This window comes from Sminthopsis crassicaudata, chromosome 4 (genome assembly GCF_048593235.1).
Source record: "Sminthopsis crassicaudata isolate SCR6 chromosome 4, ASM4859323v1, whole genome shotgun sequence".
Lineage (NCBI taxonomy): Eukaryota > Metazoa > Chordata > Mammalia > Dasyuromorphia > Dasyuridae > Sminthopsis > Sminthopsis crassicaudata.
In genome coordinates this window covers 125,551,270-125,569,705 of record NC_133620.1, presented here as the reverse complement: position 1 = coordinate 125,569,705, position 18,436 = coordinate 125,551,270, and the positions used below count along the sequence as shown (strand labels likewise).

Here is an 18,436-nt window from a genome sequence, read left to right as displayed (position 1 = left end):
ATACACTTCAACAATGATACTGTACAAGGATGTATTCTGATGGAAGTGGATATCTTCAACATAGAGAAGAGCTAATCCAATTCCAATTGATTAATGATGGACAGAATCAGCTACATCCAGAAAAGGAACACTGGGAAATGATGTAAACTGTTATTTTTACCTTCTCAATCCAATTCTTCCTGTGCAACAAGAAATTCGGTTCTACACACATATATTGTATCTAGAATATACTGTAATATATTTAACAAGTATAAGACTGCATGCCATCTGGGGGAGGGGGTTGGGGGAGGAAGGGAAAAAATCTGGACAGAATTAAGTGCAAGGGATAATGTTGTAAAAAATTACCCATGCATATGTATTGTCAAAAAAAAAGTTATAATTATAAAATAAAATAAAAATTAAATAAATTAATTAATTAAAAAAAATTTGCCTGAATCATCTAGCTATTAAAAAGAACCATGTCCATCAGAATTTATCATACCATATTCTTGTTGCTATGTACAACGTTTACTTGATTCTACTTACTTCACTAATATCAGTTCATGGAAGTTTCTCCAGGCCTTTTGGAAATCATCCTGCTGATTATTTCTTGTAGAATAATAATATTCCGTAACATGCATATACTTTATTCAGCCATTCTCCAGTTGATGGGCATCCATTCAGTTTCCAGTTTTTTGCTATTACAAAAAGGGCTACCACAAACATTTTTCCACATATGGATCCTTTTTCCTTTTTTATGATCTCTTTAGCATCCAGGATATTCACAGTTTGATAGCCCTTTGGGCATAGTTCCATATTGCTCTTCAGAATGGTTGGATAAGTTCATAATTCCACCAACAATAATATACAGTCCCATTTTTCCCTCATCCCCTCCAGAATTTATCATTATCTTTTCCTGTCATCTTAGCCAATCTGAGAGATGTGTAGTGATACCCTCAAGAGTTCTCACACTTTGCATTTCTCTAATCAATAGTGATTTAGAGCATTTTTTCCACATAACTAGAGATTGTTTTAATTTGTCTGAAATTTGTCTGTTCATATCCTTTGACCATTTACTGATTGAAGAATTATATTCTTATATTGGTTATATTCTTATATTCTTTTAAATTTGAGTCAATTCTTATATATTTTAGAAATGAGGCCTTTATCAGAACCCTTGGATGTAAAAATTTTCCCAAGTTTTCTGCTTTCCTTGTAATTTTGTTTGTAGTGGTTTTGTTTGTATAAAAGCTTTTTTAACTTACTATAATCAGAATTAGACATTTTGCATTTCATACTGTTCTTTGTCCATAAAATCCTTCCTTCTCCATAGATCTGAGAGGTAGACTATCCCTTGTTCTTCTAATTTGCTTATAGTATCACTCTTTATGTCTAAATCATGTACCCATTTTGACTTTATCTTAGTATAGGATGTAAGGTATTGGTCAATGCTGAGTTTCTGCCACATTATTTTCTAATTTTCTCAGCAATTTTGGTCAAATAGTGAGTTCTTATCTTAGAATCTGGGGTCTTTGGGTTTATCAAATACTAGATTACTGTAGTCATTGACTATTATGTCTTGTGAATCTAATTTATTCCATTGATTGTCTATTCTTATTTCTTAGTACCAAATGATTTTGATGAATGCTGATAGCACTAGTATTAAGGAAGACTAGAAAAGGTTTCTTGTGGATTTTATCTGAGACTTGAATTCAGAGAAACTAGAAAGCTAGTTAAACCAAAAGATCTGTTGAATGGATACACATTCAATATTGAGCCAATATTGAGACTATATATTTTTGATTAAAGCTAATTACAAAGAACATTGGAGAAAATTTAGTTTAGTTCTATAGTGAATCAATATTAAGACATATATATATATATATATATATATATATATATATATATATATATATATGGGACATAGAAACTGTCTTCTACTGAAAGTAGAAGGGTGATGGAAGCATCACTCCTTCAAAGTGAGCTGAGACTAATTAAGAAGTGGATAGAGCAAGGGACTTGAAAAGCTGAGTACAAAAAGTCAAACTGATGGAATTTCAGAATTACCTTCTTATTTAACAAATAAGAAAACTTAATCCCAGAATAGGTAAGTGAATTAGTTATTCAAAGTGACAAAAGTAGCAGGTAGGAAGGCTAGGATTGCAACCATGATCCTTTGACTCCATATCTTAAGTGTTCTTCTGGAGAATTAAGATTGTCTTAAGTAAAGATAGTGATTATATCCTAAATTATAGAATATGGTTAAATATTTTTTTCTGAATTCAAAAAATTCAAAATTATTTTTAATAGAAATGATACTGAAATTGGATATTTAGAAGTATTAAAAAAAGGAATTTAAGGCTGTTTACTTTTAATTAACTATTTTTATTAGCATGGATACTCTTGTCATTGATGAAAATTTATCTACAAGATAATTTTCATTAGTTGCTCAGTGAAAAAAATCATTAACCTACAACCAATTTTTTTTTCTTAGACTAGTATTTAAATAACATTTATGCTATGATTAGGCTCATATTTAAAGACTTTTAGGCTTAAGAATAATATATAACATAATGCAACACATTATAACAAAACAATATTTATATGACATTTTGTAAAATTTTATTTTTAATTTTGAATACCAAAAAAATACAATTTTCATATATACACAAAACACAGAAATATTATATATGATTATGAATCTCTATTTCATACTGCTTATTTTAAAAAGCACAAAATAAATTCTATTTCTTGCCTTCCAAAAAAAAAAAAGTAGTCTTTAAAGTAACACAACCTTCACTTCTTAATATCTGATTATCTCACATATGAGCAAGAAGCCCCCAAAAGATAAAGTCAGTTTTCCAAGAAGAATGAATATAATTTCATGCCACTTAAAATATACATTATGATGTAAAAGACAAACATTCTCAGATACTTGATGTTGACAATTTTGGTAAAAAGGAAGCTTTAGATGGATGATAATATAATATCACTAATAATAGAGTAACCTGTATCTTGTATAATGTGCACAATGACTAAATTGAATTTTAAAATGAGATCTTATTTGAGGGTGTACCAAACTAAAAGAAGAAACCAACTTTGGGTCCAAAACTGGTATGAAGAGCATATTAAAGTGGAAAAGTCAATTATAATTTTATCATAAAATTAAGATCAAGGTCTAGCATTATGGTTTAAGATCCAGTTTCCATGAGAATAACTCAATAGTGAAACCAAATCTCTATGTACATCAATATAATGATAATATGATCATAATAATAACGATATAATCAATAATGATCATCATATCCACATATATCTACATAAAAGTTGTGGTTTATTTCACAAAACAAACAAAAATTAGACAGCCAAAAGAAGGAAGGGATCATCAATAAGGTGAGCAGAAAATGCTTTTGTGGCTTTGTCTTCTGACATGAAAGGCTGTTAAGATATGTAAGTGACAATGGACAAAGCATAAAAAGGTGCTTCTGCTACATTTCTGTCAATTTTCCCATGAGAGTAGCACTAAGGAACATATGAGCTTGTAATTGCCTTGAGAATGTTACACCACGCCCGAGAGGACAAAATGAACCAAGTTTGGTGGGAATATGGCTTGGGCAGAATCAGACCACACATACTCACAGCAACTCTCCAACCTAAAGACCAGGACTTGGCATAAACTCAAGACCTTCACCTTTCACAAAGTTATGCACACGGCTTTAGGAAGTTTTCAGACAGACATAAAAGCCATAGATCAATAAGCCTATAAGAACCTATAATAAACTGTATAAGCATCATTGTTCCAATAGATCAAACATACAGCCACCCATGAGATGAGAACATGAAGCCTTCCACACCCTCTAGCCACAAACTGTCACCAACTGTCCCAGAAACCACATGAAAGAAGGCCCCCACAATAGAAAGAAAAGTTATTTTGGCCATAAGATCAGGAGGAAATATTTCCCAGCCACCATTCCTGGTTTCTGACCTAGAGAAGCAACTGCTGAAACTTTGAGCAAAAGAAAAAGAAAAAAAAAAAATCTTGAGTGCAAGTGAAAGGAGAGGATCTATGAACTTATGAATAAAGAAGGGATTTTCAGAGAGAACTAGAAGTCATGGTATACCAGAGAAAGAGTTGGCTGTGGTATCAGAAAAACTTGAATTTAAATCTTGTAATTCCCTAAGAATAAATTATAGAGTAGATGCTGATTTTCATTTCTGGAAACAGTTTGTTACCAAGACCCCCCCAAAACTGATAACTTCAAAAGTTAGTTAAATGAGGGTAGGAAAAATGTTGAAGGTAAAAGAGACCCACTTGTAAGAAAATGCCATTGTGCCAACAAATATGGGGCACAGTATTTTGGGGCTTGATAAGAATACTAGTGTACTATTATAAGTAATACTATAATATCATTATATGATTGAAAATAAGATGATCATAGTACAAATATCATTTGTTACTCACAATAAACTGAAGAAATAAACTATCATTAATCCCATTTTACAGGGAGAAGCCTGAGGTAAATTGGGGTTAGGTGACTTATTTAGGGTCACACAGATAGTAGTATTAGAGTCAAATTTTGAATTCTGATCTTCCTGATTTCAGAAGCAGATAAGTGGCTCAATGAGTGGAGTCAGGAAAACCTGACTGATTTCAGACACTGTTTGACCCTGGATAAGCCACTTAACCTCAATCCACTAGAGAATGAAATGGCAAACCACTCAAGCACTTTGCAAGAAAATCCCATGGGCAATACTGACCTGCTATGGTCCACGAGGTCATAAAGACTAGGATACGACTGAACAACTTCCTGACTCCAGGTTCAGCACCATCCTATTGCACCACCTAGTTGCCTCTAGTTTAGTGGTTGGTACAAGATCAGTCAATGTTATTTTTCCCAGGATCATCAAGCATGCTATTCATGTTTTCAATCTGCATCACCAGAAGCCTAGGGAAGAGGAATCTATGTCAGGGTCATGTAGGCCAAAAAGACTCATTTCATTCATTCCCTTACATTCATTACACTGCAGGTATTTTCTCTTTTTCCAGTCTCTCCTGAGCTGTCTCTAGAGAAAGGAATCACCTCTGCCAGCACCTGACCTGGGACAAGGGTTAGGATATGTTATGTGACAGGAGATTTTCCTGGCAGATAAGTGATCAAACTGAAACATCTTACAATGTTGCAGCAGCTGGTATCAAAGCTTAAACTGGCAGAAAAGTTGGCTATCCCTTAACATAGTAAGTAATAAAAACTTCTAATCTAATAGCACTCTGAATTTTATATACACTTTTAAATATAGGGTATCCCAGGTTGAAGTTAAGTGGCATGGTAGAGCTTAGAGTTAAGAAAACCTGAATTCAAATGTAGATGTAGCCTCAGTCACTTCCCCCTGGTTTGATCATTTTCTCCATCTATAAAATGAGGTAGAGAAGGAAATGGCAAACTACTCCAGTATTCCCATGTGGAGTTACAAAGAATCAAACATGACTAAGCAACAACAAAAACTTTAAAATGAAAGGGATAAATTCATCACCACTGAAGAGGAAATTAAGACAATTGTTAAGAGCCATTTTCCACATTTATATTCAAATAAATTTGACAATCTAAGTGAAATAAATTAATATTTCCAAACATATAAATTACCCAGATTAACAGAAAATGAAACAGAATACTTAAATAAACCCAATCTTAAAAGAAGAAATTGAATACATCTCACTTTAAAATGGTAATATTTATCTAAAACAATCACCAAATACTATCTGTAATGGACATAAGCTAAAAGACTTCTCAGCATAATAGGGATGAAGCAAGGACACCCGTTATCACCTCTATTATTTAATATTGTAATAAAAATGTTAGCTATTGCAATAAAAGAAAAAATGGAAATTAAAGGAAACAAAATAGACAAAGAGGAAACAGAACTACCAATCTTTGGAGATATGTTATACTTAGAAAATCCTAAAGAATCAACTTACTAACAACTCTCTAGAAAAGTTGCAAGATACAAAATAAACCTGAATAAATCATCAGCATTTCTACGTGTTACCAAAAATTTCAGCAAGAAGAAAAAAAATTTAAAATAATTATAGACAATATAAAATACTTGTGAGTCTACCTGCCAAGACAAATAAAGAAAATATAGGAACACAATTAAAAAACACTTCACACAAAGTTAGATCTAAACAAATGGAAAAAATACTAATTGCTCATAGATAAACCAAGCCAACATAATAAGAATGTCAATTCTACCTAATTTATTTATTCAGTGCCATACCAAACTCAAATTATTTTACAAAAATTTAAAAGGTAGAAAAATTATAACAAAATTCATGTGGAAGAACAAAAACTTAAGGACATCAAGGAAATCAATGTAAAAAACAACAAACCAAGAAAGAAAGCAGTCTAGCCATATCAAATCTCTCAAATTGCATTAAATAAAATGGTATTTTTCAAAACAATCTGGTACTGGCTAAAGAATAGAGTGGTGGATCAGGAGAACAGATTAGGTACAAATTACATTATAGTAAATGACCATAATAATCCAGCATGTGATAAACCCAAAGATCCAAGCTTTTAGAACAAAAATTTGTTATCTGTCAAAAACTGCTAAGAAAACTTGAAAATATCCTGGCAGGAACTAAGTATAAATATTTCACAACATATCCCAAGACAAGGTAAAGATGGATATGTGATTTACACATAAAAGGATAATGCATGAAACTTCACCAATAACTTGCTATTTATTTCTTAGAGGGTCACAAGAAATTCACAAGCCTGGAGTAATCTTTCTTCTTTTTTCATCCTAAAGACTTGTCTTTCTAGTTTTCATGTGTGAGGGCCTTAATATGCAAATGAAATCATCTATTCCCCAAATAAATTGGGATCGAAGTCTCATTTGTCCAATAAACAACACTCCTGCTGGGGATAAGGTAATTAAAGTTAGAGGGCTCACCTAGGACTTCCTGCAATAGAGATATTGCCACAGGGAACGTACCAAAGTGAATAGTGATTGTTAGATGATTACTCCAAATTTCCAAGTAAAAGTCACTAGAGGTCTTAGTGCCTTAAAGGATTATGATTTCCTTCTCTGAGAAAATACATGTCCATTATCTGAATGGCAGAGGAGCAGACGAGACATGAGAGGAAATTGGCAGGAGAGGCTGAAACTCCTCACCTAGCAAAGTTGCTCTGTTATTATTATATTGGGCTGCAGGTCTTTCTTCAAAGGTCAGTGATCCAGCTATCCCACTAAAAGCTTCCCTCATCTGTCCAATAACCACTAAAGGAAAGATGAAGGGCTGCCCACCATGAAGACATCTTTTACTTAGTTTTCAGATGGAATGTTTAAAAAAAGTTCTCCCAATTTTGTTTCTTTAATATCCTTGCTTCATAGAATTCATTTTTATTTATTTTATTTTTCCAAATACATGCAAAGTTAGTTTTTGACACTTGCCTTTCCAAAACGTTTTCAAAAATTTTCTCCCTTATCATCTCCACTAAGACAGAAAGCAATTCAATATAGTTTAAACATATTAAGTTTTTTTTTTTAATTTTCAGAAGGATTTTAAGAAAATGATTAACTAAAATGTCAAGTTCTCTCTCTTCTATCCCCTAACCACTCTCCTCACATCTCCATAGTAAACCATCTCCAGAGGAGCTTTGTAACAAGCCAAGTAAGATCTTCACTCATACTTTATATTCTCTAAGGAGGCATAGACAGACTTTAGGTTCCCATAGCAGCAATGGGAGGAAATGAGGAAGAGCAGGAAAAGAAGACTAAAATTATTAGAAATATGTTTTAATTTTTTGCCCAAGAAACAATATGGAAATACTTTTTAAAAATTAAACAATCATCTTAGCTGGCCCTGTGCCTTTTTAAGCAGCAGAAGAGGAAGTGATTACTGAAGCATCAAAATCTAAATAAATCATAAAATGCATGTGCTAAAAACTAAGCTACTATTTGCAACAAGGGAATGCTAATCACATAAGTTTAAATACTTTTTTTAAATGCAAAAACAGTCTACTTTTAAAGTTCATCTAATAAAGGAATCATAGCAAAGAGCAGTAAAACCTTAAAATCTAGTTTCTCTCACAGCCAGATTTCATTTTTGCTTCCTCCAGTATCACCAGGGACTTCCTAATCACTACATTCAGTGGCTTTTTTCTCTGTCTTCATCCTCCTTGACCTCTCTGAGTCATCTGACACTTGCAACTACTTTGAAATTCTCTTCTCCTTTGACATGGAATTTTTCTCTTCCATCACTGACCTTTTCCAGCTCCTTCTTTTTTTTTTTTTTTTTTTTTTTTGTACCTTTCCCTTATATCCAACTAACTCACTTAATTTTGTGATTTTTCATTGTTGCACTCACTCGAAGATCTTATTCTCTTCCCCTATTATCTTCTAGATATATCCTTAATATGTGCCCTCATTCCTTCATTATCTCCATCTCTAGTAGTCATCTCTAACTGCCAAATGGACATTTTTTATGTAGCCTTCTTGATGTCAACAAAAACGAGTATGTCATCATCCTCCCTCACTGGGAAAAAAAAAAAATACTTCTTCACTTCCTTATTTCTGTGAATGACACTCTTATTCATCAAATCATCTGGCAAATACCACTTCTGATTCCTCCCATTCCATTCTCCACCCCCTTCCATTCCCATAATCTTTTCTAGGCACTAACTACATCCTTTAAAAATGGTTTCTGATATCCATCTGTTTCTTTCTTCCTGGTTCCTACTGCCTGCTTCCAAGTTCCTATCTCCTTTTATTGTCCTACTGTAATGGTGAAATGAAACCAATATGTTAGGTTTCTACTGTGAGCACTGTGTTGGACACAAAGGGGAATACTACATTTAGCTATGTACCAGGTCCTGCTCTCATGGAACTTAGGTATATAGAAAGACAGCACACATGTTCTGGTTATAATAATATAAAATAATTTGAAAGAGATACACAAGCAAAAGAACTCATAAGGTCCAAGACTTCTTAGAGCATTAGCTGCACTTTAAAAGGATGAGGTAAAATTCAGTATTGTAGAAAGAATATTTATAATGAACACAAAAAAACTCTGAAAAATTCTTAAATGAGAAAACCACCTTCAACTCTGCCTCAGAGAGGGGACTCCACCCCAAGTTACAAACAGTTTTATCTTTGTTATCTGAGTGGGGATGGCTCAGTCCCAGAACCCATTGAATTCAATTCAAATTCTAACCCTGGCTGAAACCCAGCCAGAAGCCAACCTGGGACTCCACCCAAAAGCCCCCTTCAGCTTGTAGCCAAAGCCCCCTATTATAAAAGAGCCAGACTGGAGCCCTCTTTGCAGAGGTCCCAAACATGGCACCCTTACTCTTGGCACCAAGGATCTCTGCCCACGGGAACACTGGTTCCGGTGCCCTCTTATCTTTACTAACTAGACTTTAACTTTACTTCCAAACCCCATAATAAATCTCTTTTATCAATCTAGGTTTTGGGGTCTGTAAATTACTTTATAGGGGACTGTGCCACCACTAGACCTCAATTAAACCCTAATTTCATTTAAGTACCCCAATTCTAGACCTCATCAAAATCACTCTGTATCAAGTTTTAACTTGAGTGTAGAATAAGTGCATAAGAATGGATTGGCATCTACCTAGAAAGACATGGTTGTGCTCCACTGCAAAAGGCTTTCAATGCCAGGAAACACTTTTATTCATAAGTAACAGTCTCTGAGTCTCCCTATATTTAGTCTCCACTCTCAATTAATTACAGTCAACAAAATAATCTTCCTCAATTTTGAGTTTTTTATACTCCTCCTCTATTCAGAAATGTCAAACTCTCCAACAAGGCAGAATATAAAGGCCCTCTGATTCAGCCTCTTCATTTTATAGATGAAGAAACTGAGACCCAGTGAATGACTTGGTCACATCAAGAGCTTTCTAATCTTGAAAGAAATTTCTGCTTCAATTGACTTTCTTCAATGAATTGGTATCTCTCTCCTGAACAACTAAAGTTCTATAGTGGGACAAATGGTCCTTTTTGCTCGACAGATGCCCTACCTTAATTAATTTAGTGATACATTTGTTATACAGAGGCAACAATAAACTACAAACCCAAATATGAAAATTGTTTTGTGTTTTCCCTGCTCTGGAGAAATATAACCCTCTTTTCCTTTATGTGCTCATTTAGCTTTGGTTCTCCTCCATTCTACATTATTCAAAATATCACTTCCATTCTTAGCAATCCTTTTCAAACTTCAAATAACCTAACTTCAATGAGTGAGAACTTGAAAAATTGAGTGCTTGGGGAAACTAAAGATCTTTAACTGAAAATCAGTTCAAAATCTAGACCAGGAAGATATTTAGAAACCATCTAATCTAAACCTTTCATTTTTATAACTAAGGCAACTAACTTGCTTGACCAAGGTCACAGAATTTCCATTATCTTTTGATTCCAAGTCTAGGGCTCTTTCAACTACTCTATATTTCCTGATCCAATCTTCAGCACACAATAGGGGCTTAATGAATTATTAATGAGGGATGGAAAATGGCCTAAAGTCATTATTATTCCAATATGATATCATATATTATCCCTGTATTACTTTCTAGAATCTTACTCTTCATTCTTCATGATACAATTGTTTGAAAAGTATAGAAAAGCTTTTTTTAAAATCGTATGTCATAACATTATCATAATTTAGAAGTAGAGACAAAAACATTATTCTTCCAAATTCTCTTACAAAGACAAGATTAAAAACAACTAATAAATGAAATGGTGCCAAAAGAACGTAGAGTTAGAAAAGGGAATGAATTGCTAGCATTAAGAACTATCCATCACTGGTCCTGGACACTACAAGTACTCCCAGTACCTTATGTAAGTGGAGCTAACGCTCATGTAATGCAATTAGCTCAAATAGGAATCCACAGGGCTCTCCTTGGGCCGCTGTAATAACAAGTGACTGGATCAGGGAATCAAAATTGGAACAAATCCAATAAAGCCTAAAATGAACTTTGAATTGGTCTTTAAGGAGCCATTACTCCCAGATGTTTCATTTCTGATTTGAAGAATTAAATCTCTCTTCTTGAGAAGAGTTAATCTCTAAAATTTCAACATAAGACGTCTCCTTGTAGAAAATATACAAACTATTTCTGTAATTCAAAACAAATACAGCTTTTAAGTTAATCTTCCTGTTAATGAACCAATCAACAACAACAACAACAACAACAACAAAAGTGTCAACCTGTGAGCATGTACAAACACAAATATTAGATAGTGCCTGCCTGCAGTGAGCTTGCTTTCTATTGATGGTGGGTAAAATATAGCATGTCCATAGATAATTAAAAATGGGATACATATAAATAAATATAAATTAATGGATGGCACTAACAACTGGGAGATCATTAAAGGCAATAGAAATAGAGTTAATAAGGAATGAGGAAGAGGAGAGATAGCCTAAGCAAAGAAATGAGAAATTGAATTTTATGAATACTGGGATCTGAAAGCAGGCTAGTCTGTTGAGAGTATAGAGTATGAGGGAGAATAATCAGTTTGTAAGTGGTTTCAAATGCCAAGAGAGAAGTTTGCATTTTAAGAGGCCACTAAACTTCCTTTTACATGAGGATGACATCATTAGATATATGTTTTAGGAATATAACAACAAAACTTTGCACTGATTGTCAGAGTGAGAGAAGGAATAAAGGATAACTCTAAAGTTATGAACCTGTGTGAATGGAAAAATGATGGTAGCCCTAACAAAAATAAACTTACAAAGAATAATGACTTAGGGGAAGGGATTAGATAAAGAAAAGTTCTGTTTTCAGCATAATGATTTAAAATGCCTATGAGATATAAGGTAGATATCTAATAGGAAATAAGAGATGTAAGGTTATAGAGATCAAGAGAAAGAGAACATTGCTACTTATGTTGATTTGGAAGTCATCTGCCTAAAGATGATACTTAAATCTATGGGAGGCAATAAAATTTTTTCCTTGTTTTACCCCCCAAAATAACATGAATCCAGGATACATCAATAAGTTGGGTGGGGGGGATGTGTTCAATGATTCTTCAAAGAAGGCTGAGAATATGTTTGACAAGTAAGGGGTGGGGAAATTCCAACATATTAACTACATTATGCTGGGTAATTATTAGCTGTTAAGAATACAAAGAAAGGCAAAAACATGATCTCTCCCTTCAGTTAATTCACAATCTAATGGGAGAGAAAGAGGCAACAGGTAGATGATGAACTTCCTATAAGACAAAGAGAAAAGATGGAAGGCAATCTTTAAGGGAAGGGTGGCCTCCTATAGAAAGTGGGATGAATTGAATTTTGGAGGAAGCCAGTAAAACTAAGAAACAGAAATTAGGCAAGAGAGCATTAGGGATACTAGGAACAACCAATGAAATGGTACCAAATAAGGAACTGGCATGTCATATGTAGGGGACACTATATGGGACAGATAGCTAGATTGTTTTGTGTATCAAGGGAGTAAAAAGTAAGAAAACTGGAAAGAAAGTAAGAATAGAAGTTGTAAAAGGCTTTAAATGCCTGACATTGTTATATTTGATCTTCTAGTTAAGAGGAAGTCACTGTGGTCTTGATTCATCCACAACAGTGTGATAGGCCATAGAAAAACCCTGGGAATAGGGTCTCATCCTGGCTCTTGGGAAAGCCATTTAACCTAAAATGTGGGGGTTGGACAACATGACATCTAAGGTTCCTTCCAGCTCTTATATCCTATGACTCAAAATTAGAAGGGCACATAATGACTCAGAAAAAAACAAAAGCTAGAGTTGATCTGCAGCCCAAGATGAAATGTCTATATCGTCCTTTAAAATAAAATCTCTCTCTTTACACAGGTTATAATAAATAGTACTGATGTTGGCTAGAGTTCTTTAAATGTAAATTTAAAATTTAAATTGGATGGACCAAATCAAAATCCTAATTTTTAAGCAGAGTGTAGTGGAGCTCCATTTTTATGCAAATTATAGTTTATGGTAAGAGATCTTCAACATGTAGATTTAAATTTTAAGTTAGCTGGACCAAATCAAAATCATAATTTTCAAGCAGAGGTGGAGAACAGTTCTATCCCTGGCTTGTAAACCAGTTTAAAACCGGGGTTCTGTACTAACCACACACATATAACTTATGTCCATGCCAATAGTTTTACTCTTCTACTTAAGCTTTGTTTCCCAGGAATTGACTGCACTGGGCCTCTGGCTTTCCCACCAGAGAGAAAGCTGGTATGTGCTGCTCCCTCCAGTAAATGCCTCCCCTTACAAAGGTTCATCTTGATTTCCTTTTCAAACAGTGGTCAAACCCCAAACAGGGAGTCACAGGCTCAGCTCACTGTGGGAACTTGCTTCATTAGGGGAAAAAACAAACAGCTATATTTATATTTGTCTACCTTTGGGGGTGAAAACAAAACTTCCTTGGAAAAGAGGCTCAAGTCCCTCAGCAATCCTTAATATTGGTACCTTTTCTCAGCTGTTTATTTCCAGTGCTTATCACACTCCCAGTAATCATGAATTCTAGGTCCAAGGAAAATTAAATGGCTATCTAGATTACTATTCCAGGGCCAGGAGTGGGGATGTATTCATACCTGAGAAATCTCCTGGTTGAAAACTATTCCTGCTTATTGCTCCAATAAAGCTCACTTCTTTCCCTAAAAATATCCCAAAAACAGGCCTACAAGCTTTGAAATATTCATGAAGAAATAGAATAGTGATTTTATATGGTCATTTTTCTGCACCTTGTGATTTAAAACAGAGCACTCCATCAGCTAGCCCATCACCAAGTTAACACATGGTGACCATCTCATCTGTCTGGAGCTGAGCCTAGAACAATAAAGCAAACAATAAGAAAAAGGTCTTGTGATGGGCAGAAAGATATAACAAGGTGCTTGAGTTTCTTTTCTTCATTGAATCCCCTGGCATTTTATAAGGCAGTCCCATGTGTTTGTCATATTCCAATTTTAATTCTATTTATCCATATGCATGTCTAATCACTGATTACAGTTTCTAAATTCTAAATTTAACAATGGCTATATTTTATATCTAACTTTCTCTGTGATTATACACATTGGACACAATGTTTATTGAATGATCACTCAAAAACTCACATACTTTATTTGTCTAATAGTCCTCAGAACTCTTATTTTAAATGTATTATTCTCATTTTGCACACCACTAACAAGCTTGGTTATTTAAGATAGCGATTCTTAACAGTAGAGTGGAAGAAAGAGCTACTACATGTGAGAACTCAGAGAACAAGAAATCACAAGCAAAAGGAGGAAGGACACAGAATAACTTTGGAAAATAGAAAAAAGCATCCTAAATTTAAGGCTGAAAAGAACCTATCATCAAAACTAAGGTCTTCATTTTATAGATAATTAAAATGAGACCCACAAATGTTAAATGGTCATATAATAAAGGGCCAACTTTAAACAGCTTTCTCTAACTAGGAAAATAGTGTAGGTCCTGAAGGGAGCTCAGTACATCAGAGTATAATTGCTAGTTAAAATGCGGAACCTTGGAAATCTAGAAATGGTTAAATTACAGCCAAATTATCTTCTCTCTTTTTACATTTTACAGGGAGACCTTGGATATATATGTTAAGGACTATAATGGTTAAATTTAAAAATTATATAATTTTTTGGAGCTTGAAGAACAAGTCATCTATTATCTGGAAAAACGTAGCTATCTTGAACAACCTATTTCCCAAGTATTGCAAAGAAGGTTTGCACTAGGTTTACTCCTAATGTAAAATATAAGTCCTTGGGCTTTGGCTAAATCAAGTACTGTATCAGATGAGAAGAATCCAGTAAAAAATCTTGTAAATTGACAGGCTGTAGATTTAAACTCAGGAAACAAAAGTGTCTTTTGTCACTGTTGGCAGAATCTCTGATGTACTGGTTTTTATGAGATGCTTTTTTGTTTCGACCTGTTGTGTTTTGTTTTTTTGAGAGAAGAAATACATGACTTGACATTATTTTAGGATTTCTGATGTGTTAGTGGGTGGGCAGTAGGTGGATGTGATGATTAAGAGTTGAGCAAATTCTGTTAAGAGTTCTTGAGAGATGCAAAAAAATTAAGCCTTCCATTGCACAGAAGGGCAATAAAGATCACAAACTGAGGGAGAAAAGGCAAAAATGAATACCTCATCTGACAATCTAAAAGCTCTCTCTGAATTGTATCTTTTTTTCTTCTTATATACAGTACTTAAAATGGGAGAAGATATCCAGAAATTATAGTATTTAAACTAAAAAGTAATATGATTGCCATTTAAAGAAATTGGAAACATTAAATTAGCCAAGACTCCTAAAGCAAATAAATAATGGCAGGGGTTCATAGCTAGAATCTAGTATTTATTATCTACATGACCCTAGGCAAATAATTTCACTTCTCTGACACTTAGAATACCTGGGGCAGATTAGATACTTAATAAACATTTGCTTATTACCTACAAAATAATGATTAAAAAATTTACTGGCACTTTTTTTTGTGGAGAAAGTACACTATATTTTAAAGTAAATTTTATTTTTGTAATCTATTTACCTATGATTTATAATCCCCAATTTGAATTGTGTTGATGTTTTAAGTATCAAACAACTATAATGTTAAAATCTCAATCAATTTCAAATCTAACAACTTCTCAATTAGATGTAAATATGGAAATTTAATAATCATTCAAGTGAACCACAAAGAAGATCACTTGAATGGTTAAGTGATTAAGTGAACCACAAAAAAAGAATTAACCCTTAACTCTGCCAAAAAAAATAACCAAATTAGAATTATGTGATTTGAAAACAGATTATTCTAGCATTTCTTTAAAATTTGAAACTATCAATTGATATCTGCCAAAATCGTTCTTACTGTACCAATTTTATTTTAGTTTTACCTGAACTACCACCATTACTAAAGAAATCTATCCCTCAATAAACAACAACAAAAAATAGCACATGAAAGCACAAACCAGAAAGCACAGACCAAATACCCAGTGGCTAAGTGTCCATGTGCATGCATAAATCTGAAAGAATCATTCAAGCTGTTTGAAATCCTCACAAGGCAAAGCTAATGCAAAAAGAACACAGCTATTTCAATACTAATGTAAAATGTAATTACATTTGTATTTACCTGAAAAATTGACATGAAGGAATTCATGTACTGGACCAAAGAAATAGAATAGTTATTTTATATAGTCATCTTTCTGCACTGTGTGATTCAAACCAGAGCACTCCATCAGAAGGAATTCTGTGTTATTTGAAATTGGGGGAGGGAGTGAATGCATATGCTGCTTTCTATGTTCAATAAATTATCAAGGGAGATAAATTTGAAGGAAACAAAATTCTGAAGCCCTTTATCTGTTTTTGTCTTCAATCAGCCTGAGGTTCCCATTGGTCACTCTGCATGGGAGGCAGGGTTGTGCCTGAGCGAGCAAGAAAAAGAGTTCTTAGGGAAATCTTAATAAGATTTTCCTGATCAACATTAAGATATTAGTAATTTTCTTTACTGGCTGATTTTCCTGGTTACACATCCAAGTTATTTTAAAATTTTAAATCATTCCTCTTCAAAGGTTTTCATTCTTCTACCTTTGTTCTTTTATATAAAATTATATACTTACAATTGATAAGAGTCTGACCAGGTACAGCTGGTACTTTTGAGAAATAGTGACAGTAAATTTTGAAAACATACTAATTCTTACTGCAATCTTTTTTTGTTTTGTTTTGTTTTTCCCTTCACAGGTAATAAAGAGCTGGTATAGAATTTTATTTTATTTTATTTTTTTATTTTTTAAAATTAAAGCTTTTTATTTTCAAAATATAAACATGGATAATTTTCTGCATTCACTTCTACAAAACCCGGTGTTCTAATTTTTTCCCTCCCTTCCCTTCATCTCTTCCCCAAATTGACAAAGTTGAGAAGTGATCGAATATATGTTATACATATGCAATTCTATATGTATTTCCACAAATATCATGCCACACAAGAAAAATCAGGTCAAAAAGGGAAAAAAAACAAAATGCATCACTATTTTGATCAAAGGGCACCAGGTACGTTAATAGTCTAGAGTATCCACGGCTTTAGCAACATGAAATTGATTGAAATAGGCCATGGTCAAAAGAGCACTAAATGGGCATGGAGTCAGAAGCTTAAAAGTTCTTAACAAATCACCACCTCTCTGGAAGAGGTTTCACTTCAATTTGTATCAGAGTTTGTATAAATCTTTTCATGTTTTTCTAAAATCCTCATATTCATTTTCTCTTAACATCACAGTATGATTCCATTGCATCCATGTACCACAACTTGATTAACCATTTCCCAATGAATGAACATCTATTTTGTTTTCAATTCTTTGCTCTTACAAAAAGTGCTACTGTGAAAATTCAGTCTTAATGGGATGTTCTTTTCTATCTTTGACTTTCTCGGAGTGTTATGTTCAACAAAAGGATCTCTAGTAGACATTTTAGTCATTTATTTTTACATAATTTCAAAGTACTCTCTAGAATGAGCCAATTCCAAATCTACCAACAGTTTTTTTATCACACTGCAGTTTCTCCAACATTTCTATATTTTGTCGCCTTTCCCAATTTTGGGGGAATAAGGTGGAACCTCAGGATTTTGACTTGCAATTCTCTTATAACTAGTGTTTTGAAGCACTGTTTCATATGAATATTCTTTTGATAAATTTTCATTTCTTGTATTTACTTATAAAATTGGGAATGGCATGTTTGTGTCAGTTCCCCTATTTATCTGGGGTAAGGATGGGGAACATTTGGTCCTGTGGGCCACATAGGTCCATGAAGTCATTTTCTAAAGCAATCACAGGTGAAGGTGAGCTGAAAGCTAGGTACAATGACCTCCCACTGCTGAGTTTTATAAGTAGATATTTCTGGATAGTCCACAAATGGAATTATAAATATCTAAATTGCCTTTGGCAGAAACTAATTTCTGTCAAACTTCTTTCCAGTTGCCTCAATAGTTTTTGTCAACTGGGGCTCAAAAATCACTTACTTAGTGACCTGGGAACACAAAACTGAACCAGTCCTTTCCTTTTAAAAGCTTATTTTCTACTTGGGGGATGAGGCACATATATACAATTAAGTGTAGTGTGAGGAAAATTGGAAGAATTAAAAAGTAGTAACAATAAGAGAAAACTTCATGTCACCTCAGAGTGAGAGAAAGAGTATGACAGGTAGTGATAATGAGAACATTCCACAAATCAGAGATGGTTTCTATAAATGTGCAAATAAAACGGAATATTAAATTTCAGGAACAATTTATAGCCTATTTGGCTACCATGTAGAGTTCATAAAGAGGAATAATATAAAGTAAGTCTAAAAAAGGTGTGGGGAATTTAGGCTGAGGGGAGTTTTAAATGTCAGGCAAATAAATTTGCCTAAATATTTAAGGAGTTAAATTTTTTTTTGAACAAGTTTAGAGCTGTAATAGAATCATTGATTATGGGATCCCAGATCTAGCA

The 18,436-nt window shown here is 33.6% G+C and overlaps 2 protein-coding genes across 2 annotated transcripts in view; both read right to left on the bottom strand.

Moving 5' to 3' along the window:
* Positions 1-18,436, bottom strand: part of PDE10A (phosphodiesterase 10A) — a 736,567-nt gene that overhangs the window by 275,247 nt on the left and 442,884 nt on the right.
* Positions 4,738-18,436, bottom strand: part of LOC141566715 (uncharacterized) — a 59,038-nt gene continuing 45,339 nt past the window's right edge. Inside the window, exon 3 of the mRNA XM_074311679.1 lies at positions 4,738-4,925. Coding sequence (XP_074167780.1) covers positions 4,915-4,925 — 11 coding nt within the window. The 3' untranslated portion in view covers positions 4,738-4,914. The remainder of the gene's footprint in view (positions 4,926-18,436) is intronic.